We start from the raw sequence: 12961 nt of genomic DNA on the forward strand, positions 1-12961 counted from the left end.
GGAATTATATACTTAACAAAAAAGTGTGAAACAACTGAAATTATGTCTTATATTCTAGGTTCTTCAAAGTAGCCACCTTTTGCTTTGATGACTGCTCTGCACACTCTTGGCATTCTCTTGATGAGCTTCAAGAGGTAGTCATGAAAATACAGAAAAATCTTTAAATGAGAAGGTGTGTTCAAACCTTTGGTCTGTACTGTATATGGAGAGTCCTTCTTAAGAACTTCTTCCCCAAAAGTAATAACCCACTCACCTCCTGCTATTCTGAGGACCTCCTTGTAATTGATAGGATCTCCACCAGACATAGAGGGATCTTCTCGAGAACTGCTTCCTCACAAGTAATGACCCACTGACCTCTGCTACTCCCAGGACCTCCCATTAACGGGAATCTGTCACCACATGAGACCCATGTAAACTGTTACTCTGGTCGTACAGGTTATAGATTGCTGAGGACGGTGATCCCGGTGGCTCATATCAGCTGTGTTGCTTTTGAGAAATCCTCTTTTATCACTTTATGTAAATTACCTCTTCCAGGCTCTGGGCGGGACACTGCCCAGAAGATAACTCCGCCTCCAGAGGTTATTATACATGAAGGGGGAGTGACCAGTGTGAGACAAGTAACACAGGAGAAATGAACTTTGTCTTCTTACAAACACATTTTTGCTTCTCTTTGAGCTCTGCTGCATTGTAACATGTTTACGCGCTGGAGGCTGCAGATATGTCAGGTATAATCACACACAGCTCTGCAGTGAGAGCGGCCATCACACATCACACTGGCAATCATCACACACCACACTGGTCACTCCCCTTTATGTATAACCACCTCTGGAGGCGGAGTTATCTTATGGGCAGCGTCCCGCCCAGAGCCTGGAATATCTCATTTATATAAAGTGATAGGAACGTTACATCTGATATGAGACACACAGGGATCGCCGTCCTCAGCAATCTATTACCTGTCTGCCCATAGTCACAGCTCACATAGGTCACATGTGGGGACAGGTTCCCTTTAATGAGGCGGACAGCTGAGCTCACCGCTGCGCTCCCCCTGCAGGACACTTACTGTAAATCTCCACACAGGTGCAACTTCTCCCACTGCAAAAGGAAAGAAGACAGCAGCAGCAGTGGCGGCCGGATGCACGGTGAGTCCGGGAGGACGCGGCACCCTAGAGTTTAGTCTCTGCTGGGATATGCCCCGGATCCGCTTTGGTGCTGGTGATAAGGAGTACGCCAGGTACGACATTGTCTCCTCCTGTTCTCACAGATGCCATTACCCCTCTGATATGTTTCCTTCACTTTCTCAGGCGGTACACACGGTTTTTCGGCAGTGAGGGGAGGGCCGCTCCCGCTCTGTGTCAGCACAGCCTGTCCCACTATGAAGAATGGGAGCAGAAGATCAGCATGTGGCAAGACCCGATCCTACAAGACGAGTATGTGCTGTGTGCTGCCACCAAGTTATTCTGCGCTGTACAGCTGAATTTCTGCTACTATGTATCTTTGTGTTTCCGAATCGCCCCAACGTGAAAGGAATCTGTCAAGGATGATACCGGGGGCACACAGATCCCACCGCTGTCAACAACTTGTCAGGAGATGCAACTTTGCTGCCTCCAATAGTCAGGACAACTACGCAATTGGCTGATGTGTGATGGCCGCAGCTGCTTTCACTACTAGGCCGGTTATTGGGGAACTCACAGCGAGCGTATAGTATATACACCTCCAATACCAGCTCATGGAATGAAAAAAACTATATAAATACACACAGTGGGTATGGAAAGTATTCAGATCGCTTTAAATTTTTCCCTCTTTGTTTCATTGCAGCCATTTGGTAAATTCAAAAAAGTTAATTTTTTCTCATTAATGTACACTCTGCACCTCATCTTGGCTGAAAAGAAAACAGAAATGTAGAAATTTTTGCAAATTTAATAAAAAAGGAAAACTGAAATATCCCATGGTCATAAGTCTTCAGACCCTTTGCTCAGACACTCATATTTAAGTCACATGCTGTCAATTTCCTTGTGATCCTCCTTGAGATGGTTCTACTCCTTCATTGGAGTCCAGCTGTGTGTAATTAACCTGATAGGACTTGGTTTGGAAAGGCGCACACCTGTCTATATAAGACCTCACAGTGCAAGGCAGACCAAATGAGAATCATGAGGTCAAAGGAACTGGCCAAGGAGCTCAGAGGCAGGATTGTGGCAACGCACAGATCTGGCCAAGGTTACAACAGAATTTCTGCAGTCATCATGGTTCCTAAGAGCACAGTGGCCTCCATAATCCTTAAATGGAAGAAGTTTGGGACTACCAGAAGTCTTCCTAGGCCTGACCGTCCACCCAAACTGAGCAATCGTGGGAGAAGAGCCTTGGTGAGAGAGGTAAAGAAGAACCCCAAGATCACTGAGGCTGAGCTCCAGAGATGCAGTAGGGAGATGGGAAAAAGTTCCACAAAGTCAACTATCACTGCAGCCCTCCACCAGTCAGGCCTTTATGGCAGAATAGCCCGACGGAAGCCTCTCCTCAGTACAAGACACATGAAAGCCCGCATAGAGTTTGCTAAAAAACATATGAAGGACGAAGGACTTCCAGACTATGGGAAATAAGATTCTCTGGTCTGATGAGACGAAGACAGACCTTTTTGGTGATAATTCTAAGTGGTATGTGTGGAGAAAACCAGGCACTGCTCATTACCTGCCCAATACAATCCCTACAGTGAGACATGGTGGAGGCAGCATCATGCTATGGGGGTGTTTTTCAGCTGCAGGGACAGGACGACTGGTTGTCATTGAAGGAAACATGAATGCAGCCAAGTACAGAGATATCCTGGATGAAAACCTCTTCCAGAGTGCTCTGACCCTCAGACTTGGCCGCAGGTTCACCTTCCAACAAGACAATGATCCTAAGCACACAGCTAAAATAACAAAGGAGTGACTTCAGTACAACTCTGTGACCATTCTTGACTGGCCCAGCCACAGTCCTAACCTAAACCCAATGGAGCATCTCTGGAGAGACCTGAAAATGGCGTCCACCAACGTTCATCATTCAGCCTGACGGAACTGGAGAGGATCTGCGAGGAAGAATGGCTGAGGATTCCCAAATCCTGGTGTGAAAAACTTGTGGAATCATTCCCAAGAAGACTCATGACTGTACTAGCTCAAAAGGTGCTTCTGATCAATACTGAGCAAAGGGGCTGAAGACTTATGACCGTGATATTTCAGGTTTTCTTGTAGTAATTTTTGCAAATTTATTAATTTGTTTTTTAACATTAAAACATTAAAAATGAATTTATTTGAATTTACCAAATGGCTGCAATGAAACAAAGAGTGAAAAATGTAAAGGGTTCTGAAGACTTTCTGCACCCTCTGTATATACCCCAACATGCTCACTGCCAGGTCCACAATAACATAAGGAACCCACTTTCTGCCCCAACCCATCGTTTATTCAGGCCGATTGGACACCCGTTACAGGTAGTGTATGGCTTCAGGGATGCGGTTTACAGAGGAAGAGGAACAAATCCATTAAATTTATATTTAATCCAGAAAGATGGGCAGTGTTTATAAAAAAAAAAAATACATGTGAATGGGAACAAACAATATAATATATACCATTACATAAAGTGAAAAGGAATAATGAAAGAAGATTGATGTCACGGCAATGGCTCAGATCTTAGCGGAGAGAGGTTCTCCTTACAAAAACAGACAGATCCCACAGCTAGCTGCACCTTCCAGGACTGACAAATCACCAAACCCAAACTTCGCCTTTCATTAAAGTTATGCCCTGATACCTCCCCTGGTGATCTCTTATTGGGGCTGCTTGTGAGATGTGCTAGGGCCTTCAGAATTTAGTGAGATCTCCAACTTACAGGACATCTTTGCCCCTGAAGCTCCCAGGTGGTAGATATGGTCATGTTTCTTATTGCAATTTGACCTGTCAGCACAGATGAAGCATGAATAGAATAGCACCATCCACTGGACCAATACTAAGTTATATTGGTTGTGCCGGTCTTATAGAGATGTGTCTACAAATATCTGAGGGGCTGTCACACTATAGAGGGATCATCATTATTCTCATTTGCACATGGAAACACGAGAAACAATGGAATGAAACTGGAAGGGAGAAGATACATATTAGATATTTGAGAAAAATTTTGACAGTGAGGGTGTTCAATGAGTGGAGTGGAACAGGCGGCCACAAGAGGTGGTGAGTTCTCCTTCAATGGAAGTCTTCAAACAGGCTGGACAGACATCTGTCTGAGATGGTTTAGTTTCTCCTGCATTGAGCAGAGGTCCCTTCCAGCTCTTAACATTCTAGGAGTGAATGTGTTCTGTTTGTTCCTTTTCTTCAATGCCAAAAATATATTTCCCATAAATATTGTATTTATGTAAACCCCAATATTAATCACTAACCACTGGCTCCTACTGGTCTGCGATCAGTGCATTGATCAGGCAAACCCCTCGGTTTGGACACCTACTTTCCCGCTCCTGCGTCAGCAAATCTCAGCCTTGGTGTCTTCTTTCCAGCAAACCTCCCTGCTGTAATTACCTTGTTGTTCATAGTGAGAGTGATGCGTCCCCTCTCCGGTGAGGTCTGTATAGAAAAACCCAGCACAGGTGAATGTGTGCAGAGCTGACACACACATACACACATGGCGCAGCTTCATATACAGAAGTCCACATGCAGCGATGGCCACTACTCCAGCTCGTACACACAGACACCAAATTATGGTGATTGGACTTGAAGTCCCCTGGCCTTCTGAGTCCGTTGTGTTGTGCTAGGTTCAGCGGACGTGACCCCAGAATCTGTTGCTGAGCGGACCTGTCCACACGATACTCTGCTCATGCATAGGAGAGGGTGGACCTGTCCACGCGATGCTCTGCTCATACATAGGAGAGGGCGGACCCGTCCACGCGATGCTCTGCTCATACATAGGAGAGGGCGGACTGGTCCACGCGATGCTCTGCTCATACATAGGAGAGGGCGGACCGGTCCACGCAATGCTCTGCTCATACATAGGAGAGGGCGGACCCCTCCACGCGATGCTCTGCTCATACACAGGAGAGGGCGGACCGGTCCACGCGATGCTCTGCTCATACACAGGAGAGGGCGGACCGGTCCACGCGATACTCTGCTCATACATAGGAGAGGGCGGACAGGTCCACGCGATACTCTGCTCATACATAGGAGAGGGCGGACCCGTCCACGCGATGCTCTGCTCATACATAGGAGAGGGCGGACCCGTCCACGCGATGCTCTGGTCATACATAGGAGAGGGCGGACCCGTCCACGCGATACTCTTGCTCATACATAGGAGAGGGCGGACCTGTCCACGCGATGCTCTGCTCTGCTCATACATAGGAGAGGGCGGACCCATCCATACGGCAGTCCTGCATTGCCTGGCTTCATCAGATCACTGCCCGACTCCTGCTTGTGTGGCCATATGGCAGACCTATATTGCCTGGCTCCATCAGATCACTGTGTGAATCCTGGATGTGTGACTATACGACAGTCCTACATTGCCTGGCTTCATCAGATCACTGTGCGACTCCTGGATGTGTGGCCATACGACAGTCCTATATTACCTGGCTTCATCAGATCACTGTGCTACTCCCTAATGTGTGGCCATACGGCAGTCCTGCATTGCCTGGCTTCATCAGATCACTGTGCGACTCCTGGATGTGTGGCCATACGACAGTCCTACATTGACCGGCTCCATCAGATCACTGTGTGAATCCTGGATGTGTGACTATACGACAGTCCTACATTGCCTGGCTTCATCAGATCACTGTGCGACTCCTGGATGTGTGGCCATACGACAGTCCTATATTACCTGGCTTCATCAGATCACTGTGCTACTCCCTAATGTGTGGCCATACGGCAGTCCTGCATTGCCTGGCTTCATCAGATCACTGTGCGACTCCTGGATGTGTGGCCATATGACAGTCCTACATTGGCTTCATCAGATCACTGTGCGAATCCTGGATGTGTGGCCATACGACAGTACTATATTGTTTGGCTTCATCAGATCACTGTGCGACTCCCTAATGTGTGGCCATACGACAGTCCTACATTTCCTGCTTCATCAAATCACTGTGCGACTCCTGGATTTGTGCACATATGACAGTCCTACATTGGCTTCATCAGATCACTGTGCGACTCCTGGATGTGTGGCCATACGGCAGTCCCACATTGCCTGGCTTCATCAGTTCACTGTGCGATCCCTGGATGTGTGGCCATATGGCAGTCCTACATTGCCTGGCTTCATCAGATCACTATCCGACTCCTGGATGTGTGGCCATATGGCAGTCCTACATTGCCTGGCTTCATCATATCACTGTGCGACTCCTGGATGTGTGGCCATACGACAGTCCTACATTGGCTTCATCAGATCACTGTGCGACTCCTGGATGTGTTGCCATACGGCAGTCCTGCATTGCCTGGCTTCATCAGATCACTGTGCGACTCCTGGATGTGTTGCCATACGGCAGTCCTACATTGCCTGGCTTCATCAGTTCACTGTGCGATTCCTGGATGTGTGGCTATACGACAGTCCTACATTGCCTGGCTTCATCAGATCACTATCCGACTCCTGGATGTGTGGCCATACGACAGTCCTACATTGGCTTCATCAGATCACTGTGCGACTCCTGGATGTGTTGCCATACGGCAGTCCTGCATTGCCTGGCTTCATCAGATCACTGTGCGACTCCTGGATGTGTTGCCATACGGCAGTCCTACATTGCCTGGCTTCATCAGTTCACTGTGCGATTCCTGGATGTGTGGCTATACGACAGTCCTACATTGCCTGGCTTCATCAGATCACTATCCGACTCCTGGATGTGTGGCCATATGGCAGTCCTACATTGCCTGGCTTCATCAGATCACTGTGCGATTCCTGGATGTGTGTCTATACGACAGTCCTACATTGCCTGGTTTCATCAGATCACTGTGCGATTCCTGGATGTGTGGCCATACGGCAGTCCTACATTGCCTGGCTTCATCATATCACTGTGCGACTCCTGGATGTGTGGCCATACGGCAGTCCTACATTGCCTGGCTTCATCATATCACTGTGCGACTCCTGGATGTGTGGCCATACGACAGTCCTACATTGGCTTCATTAGATCACTGCGACTCCTGGATGTGTGGCCATACGGCAGTCCTACATTGCCTGGCTTCATCAGATCACTGTGTGGCCCATGTCTTTCTACAGTTATAGCAGATTATTATTTATATAGCACCATTGATTCCATGGTGCTGTACATGAGAAGGGGTTACATCAAAATACAGATATCACTTACAGTAAATTAAAAATGAGAGCCTGGTACAGAGGGGAGAGGACCCTTCCCTTGTGGGCTTACATTTTACAGGATTATGGGGAAGGAGACAGGATGTCGGGGATTTCAGTAGCTCCGATGGTGTTTAGGTGGCAGCGTGGTCATTACAGGTTGTAGGCTTTTTTGAAGAGGTGGGTTTTCAGGTTCCGTTTAAAGGGTCCAAATGTGGTGGATAACCGGACGTGTTGGGGCACAGAATTCCAGACGATGGGGGATATTTGGGAGAAGTCTTGGAGGCGATTAGGTGAGGAGCGAATAAGTGTGGAGGAGAGAAGGAGGTTATGGGAGGACTGGAGATTACGTGAGGGAAGATATTGAGAGATTAGTTTGGAAATATACGGAGGAGAAAGATTATGGATAGCTTTGTAGGTCAGTGTTAGTCGTTTTAACTGGATACGCCGGAAATTGGGAGCCAGTGAAGGGATTTGCAAAGAGGAGAAGCAGGACTGTAACGAGAAGATAGATTTAGTCGGGCAGCAGAGTAAAGGATGGACTGGAGAGGTGCAAGGGTGTTAGCAGGGACGCCACAGAGGAGGATGTTGCAGTAGTCGAGGCGGGAGATAATTAGGGCATGCACAAGCATTTTGGTAGAGTGAGGGTTGAGAAAAGGACGGATTCTGGAGATATTTTTCCCGTAGAATGTAAGTCCGCTAGCCCCTTTTTCTTGTACAGCACCATGGAATTAATGGTGCTATATAAATAAATAATAATATTTTTGAGCTGGAGGCGACAGGAGGTGGAAAGAGCTTGGATGTGCTGTTTGAAGGACAGGGCAGAGTCAAGGGTTACTCCGAGGCAGCGGACTTCTGGGACAGGGGAAAGCATGATTTCATTTATTGTGACAGATAGATAGATCAGGTAGGGAAGGTGTGCAAGATGGAAGAAAGATAATTAGTTCAGATTTGTCCACATTGAGCTTGAGGAAGCGAGAGGAGAAGAAGGAGGATATAGCTGATAGACACTCTTGGATTCTGGACAGCAGAGCGGTGACATCTGGGCCAGAGAGGTAGATCTGAGTGTCATCAGCATAAAAGTGGTAGTGGAAGCCATAGGACTTTGAGTTGTCCCAGGCCAGATACACTCTAATAACTTGCGCTTCCTTATCTCTGCCCTCAGGCTCCTACCGCCTTGGTATAAGTCGGCCCTGTTCAATGAGCTGTATTTCGTGGCTGATGGCGGCACCGTCTGGGTGGAAGTTTTAGCGGATGACGATAATGACGAGCTTATCAAGGCTGGACAACAGCAGATGGCGGGCATGAAAAGTGTGCTTCATGAATATGGCCGTTTTGCCTACTTGGAAGGTGGGACCCTTCTTATACCCCCTGTATTCACTATACATCTCCCTGCACCTCTATGTTCCTCTACAGGTTGATTCCTGTGATTTTCCTTTGTTTCCTCAGGACAGGAGTATCGCATGTACAACACATATGATGTTCATTTTTATGCCTCCTTTGCTCTCATCATGCTATGGCCCCAGCTGGAGATCAGTCTTCAGTATGACATGGGTGAGTATAATTGTGTCTTAAAGTGACCCATCCATGCACAGGAAACACTCCATGAGCCCCATTGTGTACCGGACACGCTATAAGAGACCTGCTACTACCATAAATGAAATGCTGTATAGCGAAAATGCCACCCAAGACGTGACATATACGCTAAACATATAGTAGTTACGATATACGAGAAACAACCCGAGAAACCTACAATATACTGGGAGCACCTCAGAAAAAACACCAATTACCGTAAACACCCCACAAGACCCGCCAAATGCAAAGAATATTTCACAAGACCGGCCAAGTACCTGAAACGCCCCACAAAACTGGCTGAAAAGAACACGTCACCTTGCAAGGAAAACCTCACAAGCGCCACCAAATACAGCACACGGTAAAAGGGACCTGCCGCATAACACACAGTGTTGAATACTGGAAATATACCATAAACACCACGGTTGACCCACCCTATACTCTAACCGATGCTCAAGACCATCTGAAGGTCACAAGAGACGCCCAATACCGGGAGCACCACACAAGGCCCACCCAATACCAGAAGCACCTCACAAGACCCACCCAATACCGAGAGCAGCTCACAAGACCCACCCAATATCAGGAGCACCTCACAAGAGGCGCCCAATACTGGGAGCACCACACAAGGCCCACCCAATACCAGAAACACCTCACAAGACCCACCCAATAGCGGAAGCCCTTCACAAGACGCACCCAATACGGGGAGCAGCTCACAAGATTCGCCGACCACCGGGAACACCTCACAAGACTGGTCAAGTTGTAGTCGTCTACAAAACAGCATTTAAAATGAGATGTTCCTAAGTTGTCCAGAGTTTATAATTTGGCTCTTGTCTGTCTCTTGTAACATTATACTTTCCCATTTTTCCTGCTTCCAACACTTCTACTCCATGATCTGACTGCTCACTTACAAGAGCATCCAGATCAGTGTTTTTTCAAGAGACAGTGGGTGTATGTCTGTTACAATGATCTCTCATTGTATCGACTGCTTCTCCTGGTTAGTTTCTACATGACCCGAGTTTTGCCATTCTCACAATACCAAGGGATCTGATTGACAACTGGTGTTTGGCTGTAAGTCTGGTTGATAATCAGTAGACCGGAGTGACTGATCAGAGGGTTTGTTCTCCCTCTATCTATTAGCGGCCGCCGTTATTCATGAGGATCCAGAGAGGAGGAAGTATCTGATGAGTGGCTCATTGGCTCCGGTGAAGAGTAGGAATGTGGTCCCCCATGACATTGGAGACCCAGGTATGCCTTCTCTGAGGGTCTGTCCATTCCTGTCATTTCTCTTTTTGTTCCTTAATATGCATATTTCCTATTACTATCTCTCAGAGGATGAGCCATGGCAGAAACTCAATGCCTACCTCATCCATGACACTGCTGACTGGAAAGACTTGAACCTCAAGTTTGTGCTGCAAGTCTATAGAGACTACTACATGACCAAGAGCTCCACGTACCTGCAAGACATGTGGCCGATCTGCCAGGTAAGCATTACATGACCCATATCTCCACCTAAAACATCTGACCAACCTGCCAGAAAACTATCACATGATCCTGAGCCCCACCTACCTAGAACATGTGCGTGATTGATAAATATCATAGGACCCAGAGTCCCACCTAAGACATGTTACTGGTCTGCCGAATTAACGTCACATTACCCAAAGCTCCTCCTACCTAAGACGTGTGACCGACCAGCCTGAGATAAATATCACATGACCTATAGCTCCTCCTACCTAAGACATATGAGTGATCAACCTCTCAGATAAATATCACATAACCCAGATCTTCACCTACCTAAGACGTGACCAATCAGCCTATCAGATAAATATCACATGACCCAGAACTCCGATCTAATACATGTGACTGGTCTGCCCTGTACACATCACATGACCCAGAGCTCCTCCTACCTGGGTGACATGTGACTGGTCTGCCCTGTACACATCATGTGACCCAGAGCTCCGCCTACCTGTATGACATGTGACTGGTCTGCCCTGTACACATCACATGACCCAGAGCTCCTCCTACCTGGATGACATGTGACCGGTCTGCCCTGTACACATCACATGACCCAGAGCTCCGCCTACTTGTATGACATGTGACCAGTCTGCCCTGTACACATCACATGACCCAGAGCTCCTCCTACCTGGATGACATGTGACCGGTCTGCCCTGTACACATCACATGACCCAGAGCTCCTCCTACCTGGATGACATGTGACCGGTCTGCCCTGTACACATCACATGACCCAGAGCTCCTCCTACCTGGATGACATGTGACCGGTCTGCCCTGTACACATCACATGACCCAGAGCTCCGCCTACTTGTATGACATGTGACCAGTCTGCCCTGTACACATCACATGACCCAGAGCTCCTCCTACCTGGATGACATGTGACCGGTCTGCCCTGTACACATCACATGACCCAGAGCTCCTCCTACCTGTATGACATGTGACCAGTCTGCCCTGTACACATCACATGACCCAGAGCTCCTCCTACCTGGATGACATGTGACCGGTCTGCCCTGTACACATCACATGACCCAGAGCTCCTCCTACCTGGATGACATGTGACCGGTCAGCCCTGTACACCTCACATGACCCAAAGGTCCTCCTACCTGGATGACATGTGACCGGTCTGCCCTGTACACCTCACATGACCCAAAGGTCCTCCTACCTGGATGACATGTGACCGGTCTGCCCTATACACATCATGTGACCCAGAGCTCCTACCTGTATGACATGTGACCGGTCTGCCCTGTACACCTCACATGACCCAAAGGTCCTCCTACCTGGATGACATGTGACCGGTCTGCCCTGTACACATCACGTGACCCAGAGCTCCTCCTACCTGTATGACATGTGATCGGTCTGCCCTGTACACATCACATGACCCAGAGCTCCTCCTACCTGGATGACATGTGACCGGTCTACCCTGTGTACATCACATGACCCAGAGCTCCTCCTACCTGTATGACATGTGACCGGTCTGCCCTGTACACATCACATGACCCAGAGCTCCTCCTACCTGGATGACATGTGACCAGTCTGCCCTGTGTACATCACATGACCCAGAGCTCCGCCTACTTGTATGACATGTGACCGGTCTGCCCTGTGTACATCACATGACCCAGAGCTCCTCCTACCTGGATGACATGTGACCGGTCTGCCCTGTACACAGCACATGACCCAGAGCTCCTCCTACCTGGATGACATGTGACCGGTCTGCCCTGTACACATCACATGACCCAGAGCTCCTCCTACCTGGATGACATGTGACCGGTCTGCCCTGTACACATCACATGACCCAGAGCTCCTCCTACCTGTATGACATGTGACCGGTCTGCCCTGTACACATCACATGACCCAGAGCTCCTCCTACCTGTATGACTTGTGACCAGTCTGCCCTGTACACATCACATGACCCAGAGCTCCTCCTACCTGTATGACATGTGACCGGTCTGCACCTGTACACATCACATGACCCAGAGCTCCTCCTACCTGGATGACATGTGACCCGTCTGCCCTGTACACATCACATGACCCAGAGCTCCTCCTACCTGGATGACATGTGACCGGTCTGCCCTGTACACATCACATGACCCAGAGCTCCGCCTACCTGTATGACATGTGACCAGTCTGCCCTGTACACATCACATGACCCAGAGCTCCGCCTACCTGTATGACATGTGACCAGTCTGCCCTGTACACATCACATGACCCAGAGCTCCTCCTACCTGGATGACATGTGACCGGTCTGCCCTGTACACATCACATGACCCAGAGCTCCTCCTACCTGGATGACATGTGACCCGTCTGCCCTGTACACATCACATGACCCAGAGCTCCTCCTACCTGGATGACATGTGACCGGTCTGCCCTGTACACATCACATGACCCAGAGCTCCTCCTACCTGGATGACATGTGACCAGTCTGCCCTGTACACATCACATGACCCAGAGCTCCGCCTACTTGTATGACATGTGACCTGTCTGCCCTGTACACATCACATGACCCAGAGCTCCGCCTACCTGTATGACATGTAACCAGTCTGCCCTGTACACATCACATGACCCAGAGCTCCTCCTACCTGTATGACATGTGACCGGTCTGCCCTG

At 48.7% G+C, this 12961-nt stretch overlaps 1 protein-coding gene across 2 annotated transcripts in view; it reads left to right on the top strand.

Moving 5' to 3' along the window:
- Nucleotides 1–12961, top strand: part of GBA2 (glucosylceramidase beta 2) — a 166040-nt gene that overhangs the window by 132608 nt on the left and 20471 nt on the right. For both annotated transcript variants that reach the window (XM_077281277.1, XM_077281278.1), the window contains exons 9-14: nucleotides 1078–1231; nucleotides 1302–1427; nucleotides 8442–8626; nucleotides 8726–8830; nucleotides 9986–10093; nucleotides 10178–10329. In XM_077281277.1, the coding sequence (XP_077137392.1) occupies nucleotides 1078–1231; nucleotides 1302–1427; nucleotides 8442–8626; nucleotides 8726–8830; nucleotides 9986–10093; nucleotides 10178–10329 (830 nt within the window). The remainder of the gene's footprint in view (nucleotides 1–1077; nucleotides 1232–1301; nucleotides 1428–8441; nucleotides 8627–8725; nucleotides 8831–9985; nucleotides 10094–10177; nucleotides 10330–12961) is intronic.

This window comes from Ranitomeya variabilis, chromosome 1 (assembly GCF_051348905.1).
Source record: "Ranitomeya variabilis isolate aRanVar5 chromosome 1, aRanVar5.hap1, whole genome shotgun sequence".
Classification (NCBI taxonomy): Eukaryota; Metazoa; Chordata; class Amphibia; order Anura; family Dendrobatidae; genus Ranitomeya; species Ranitomeya variabilis.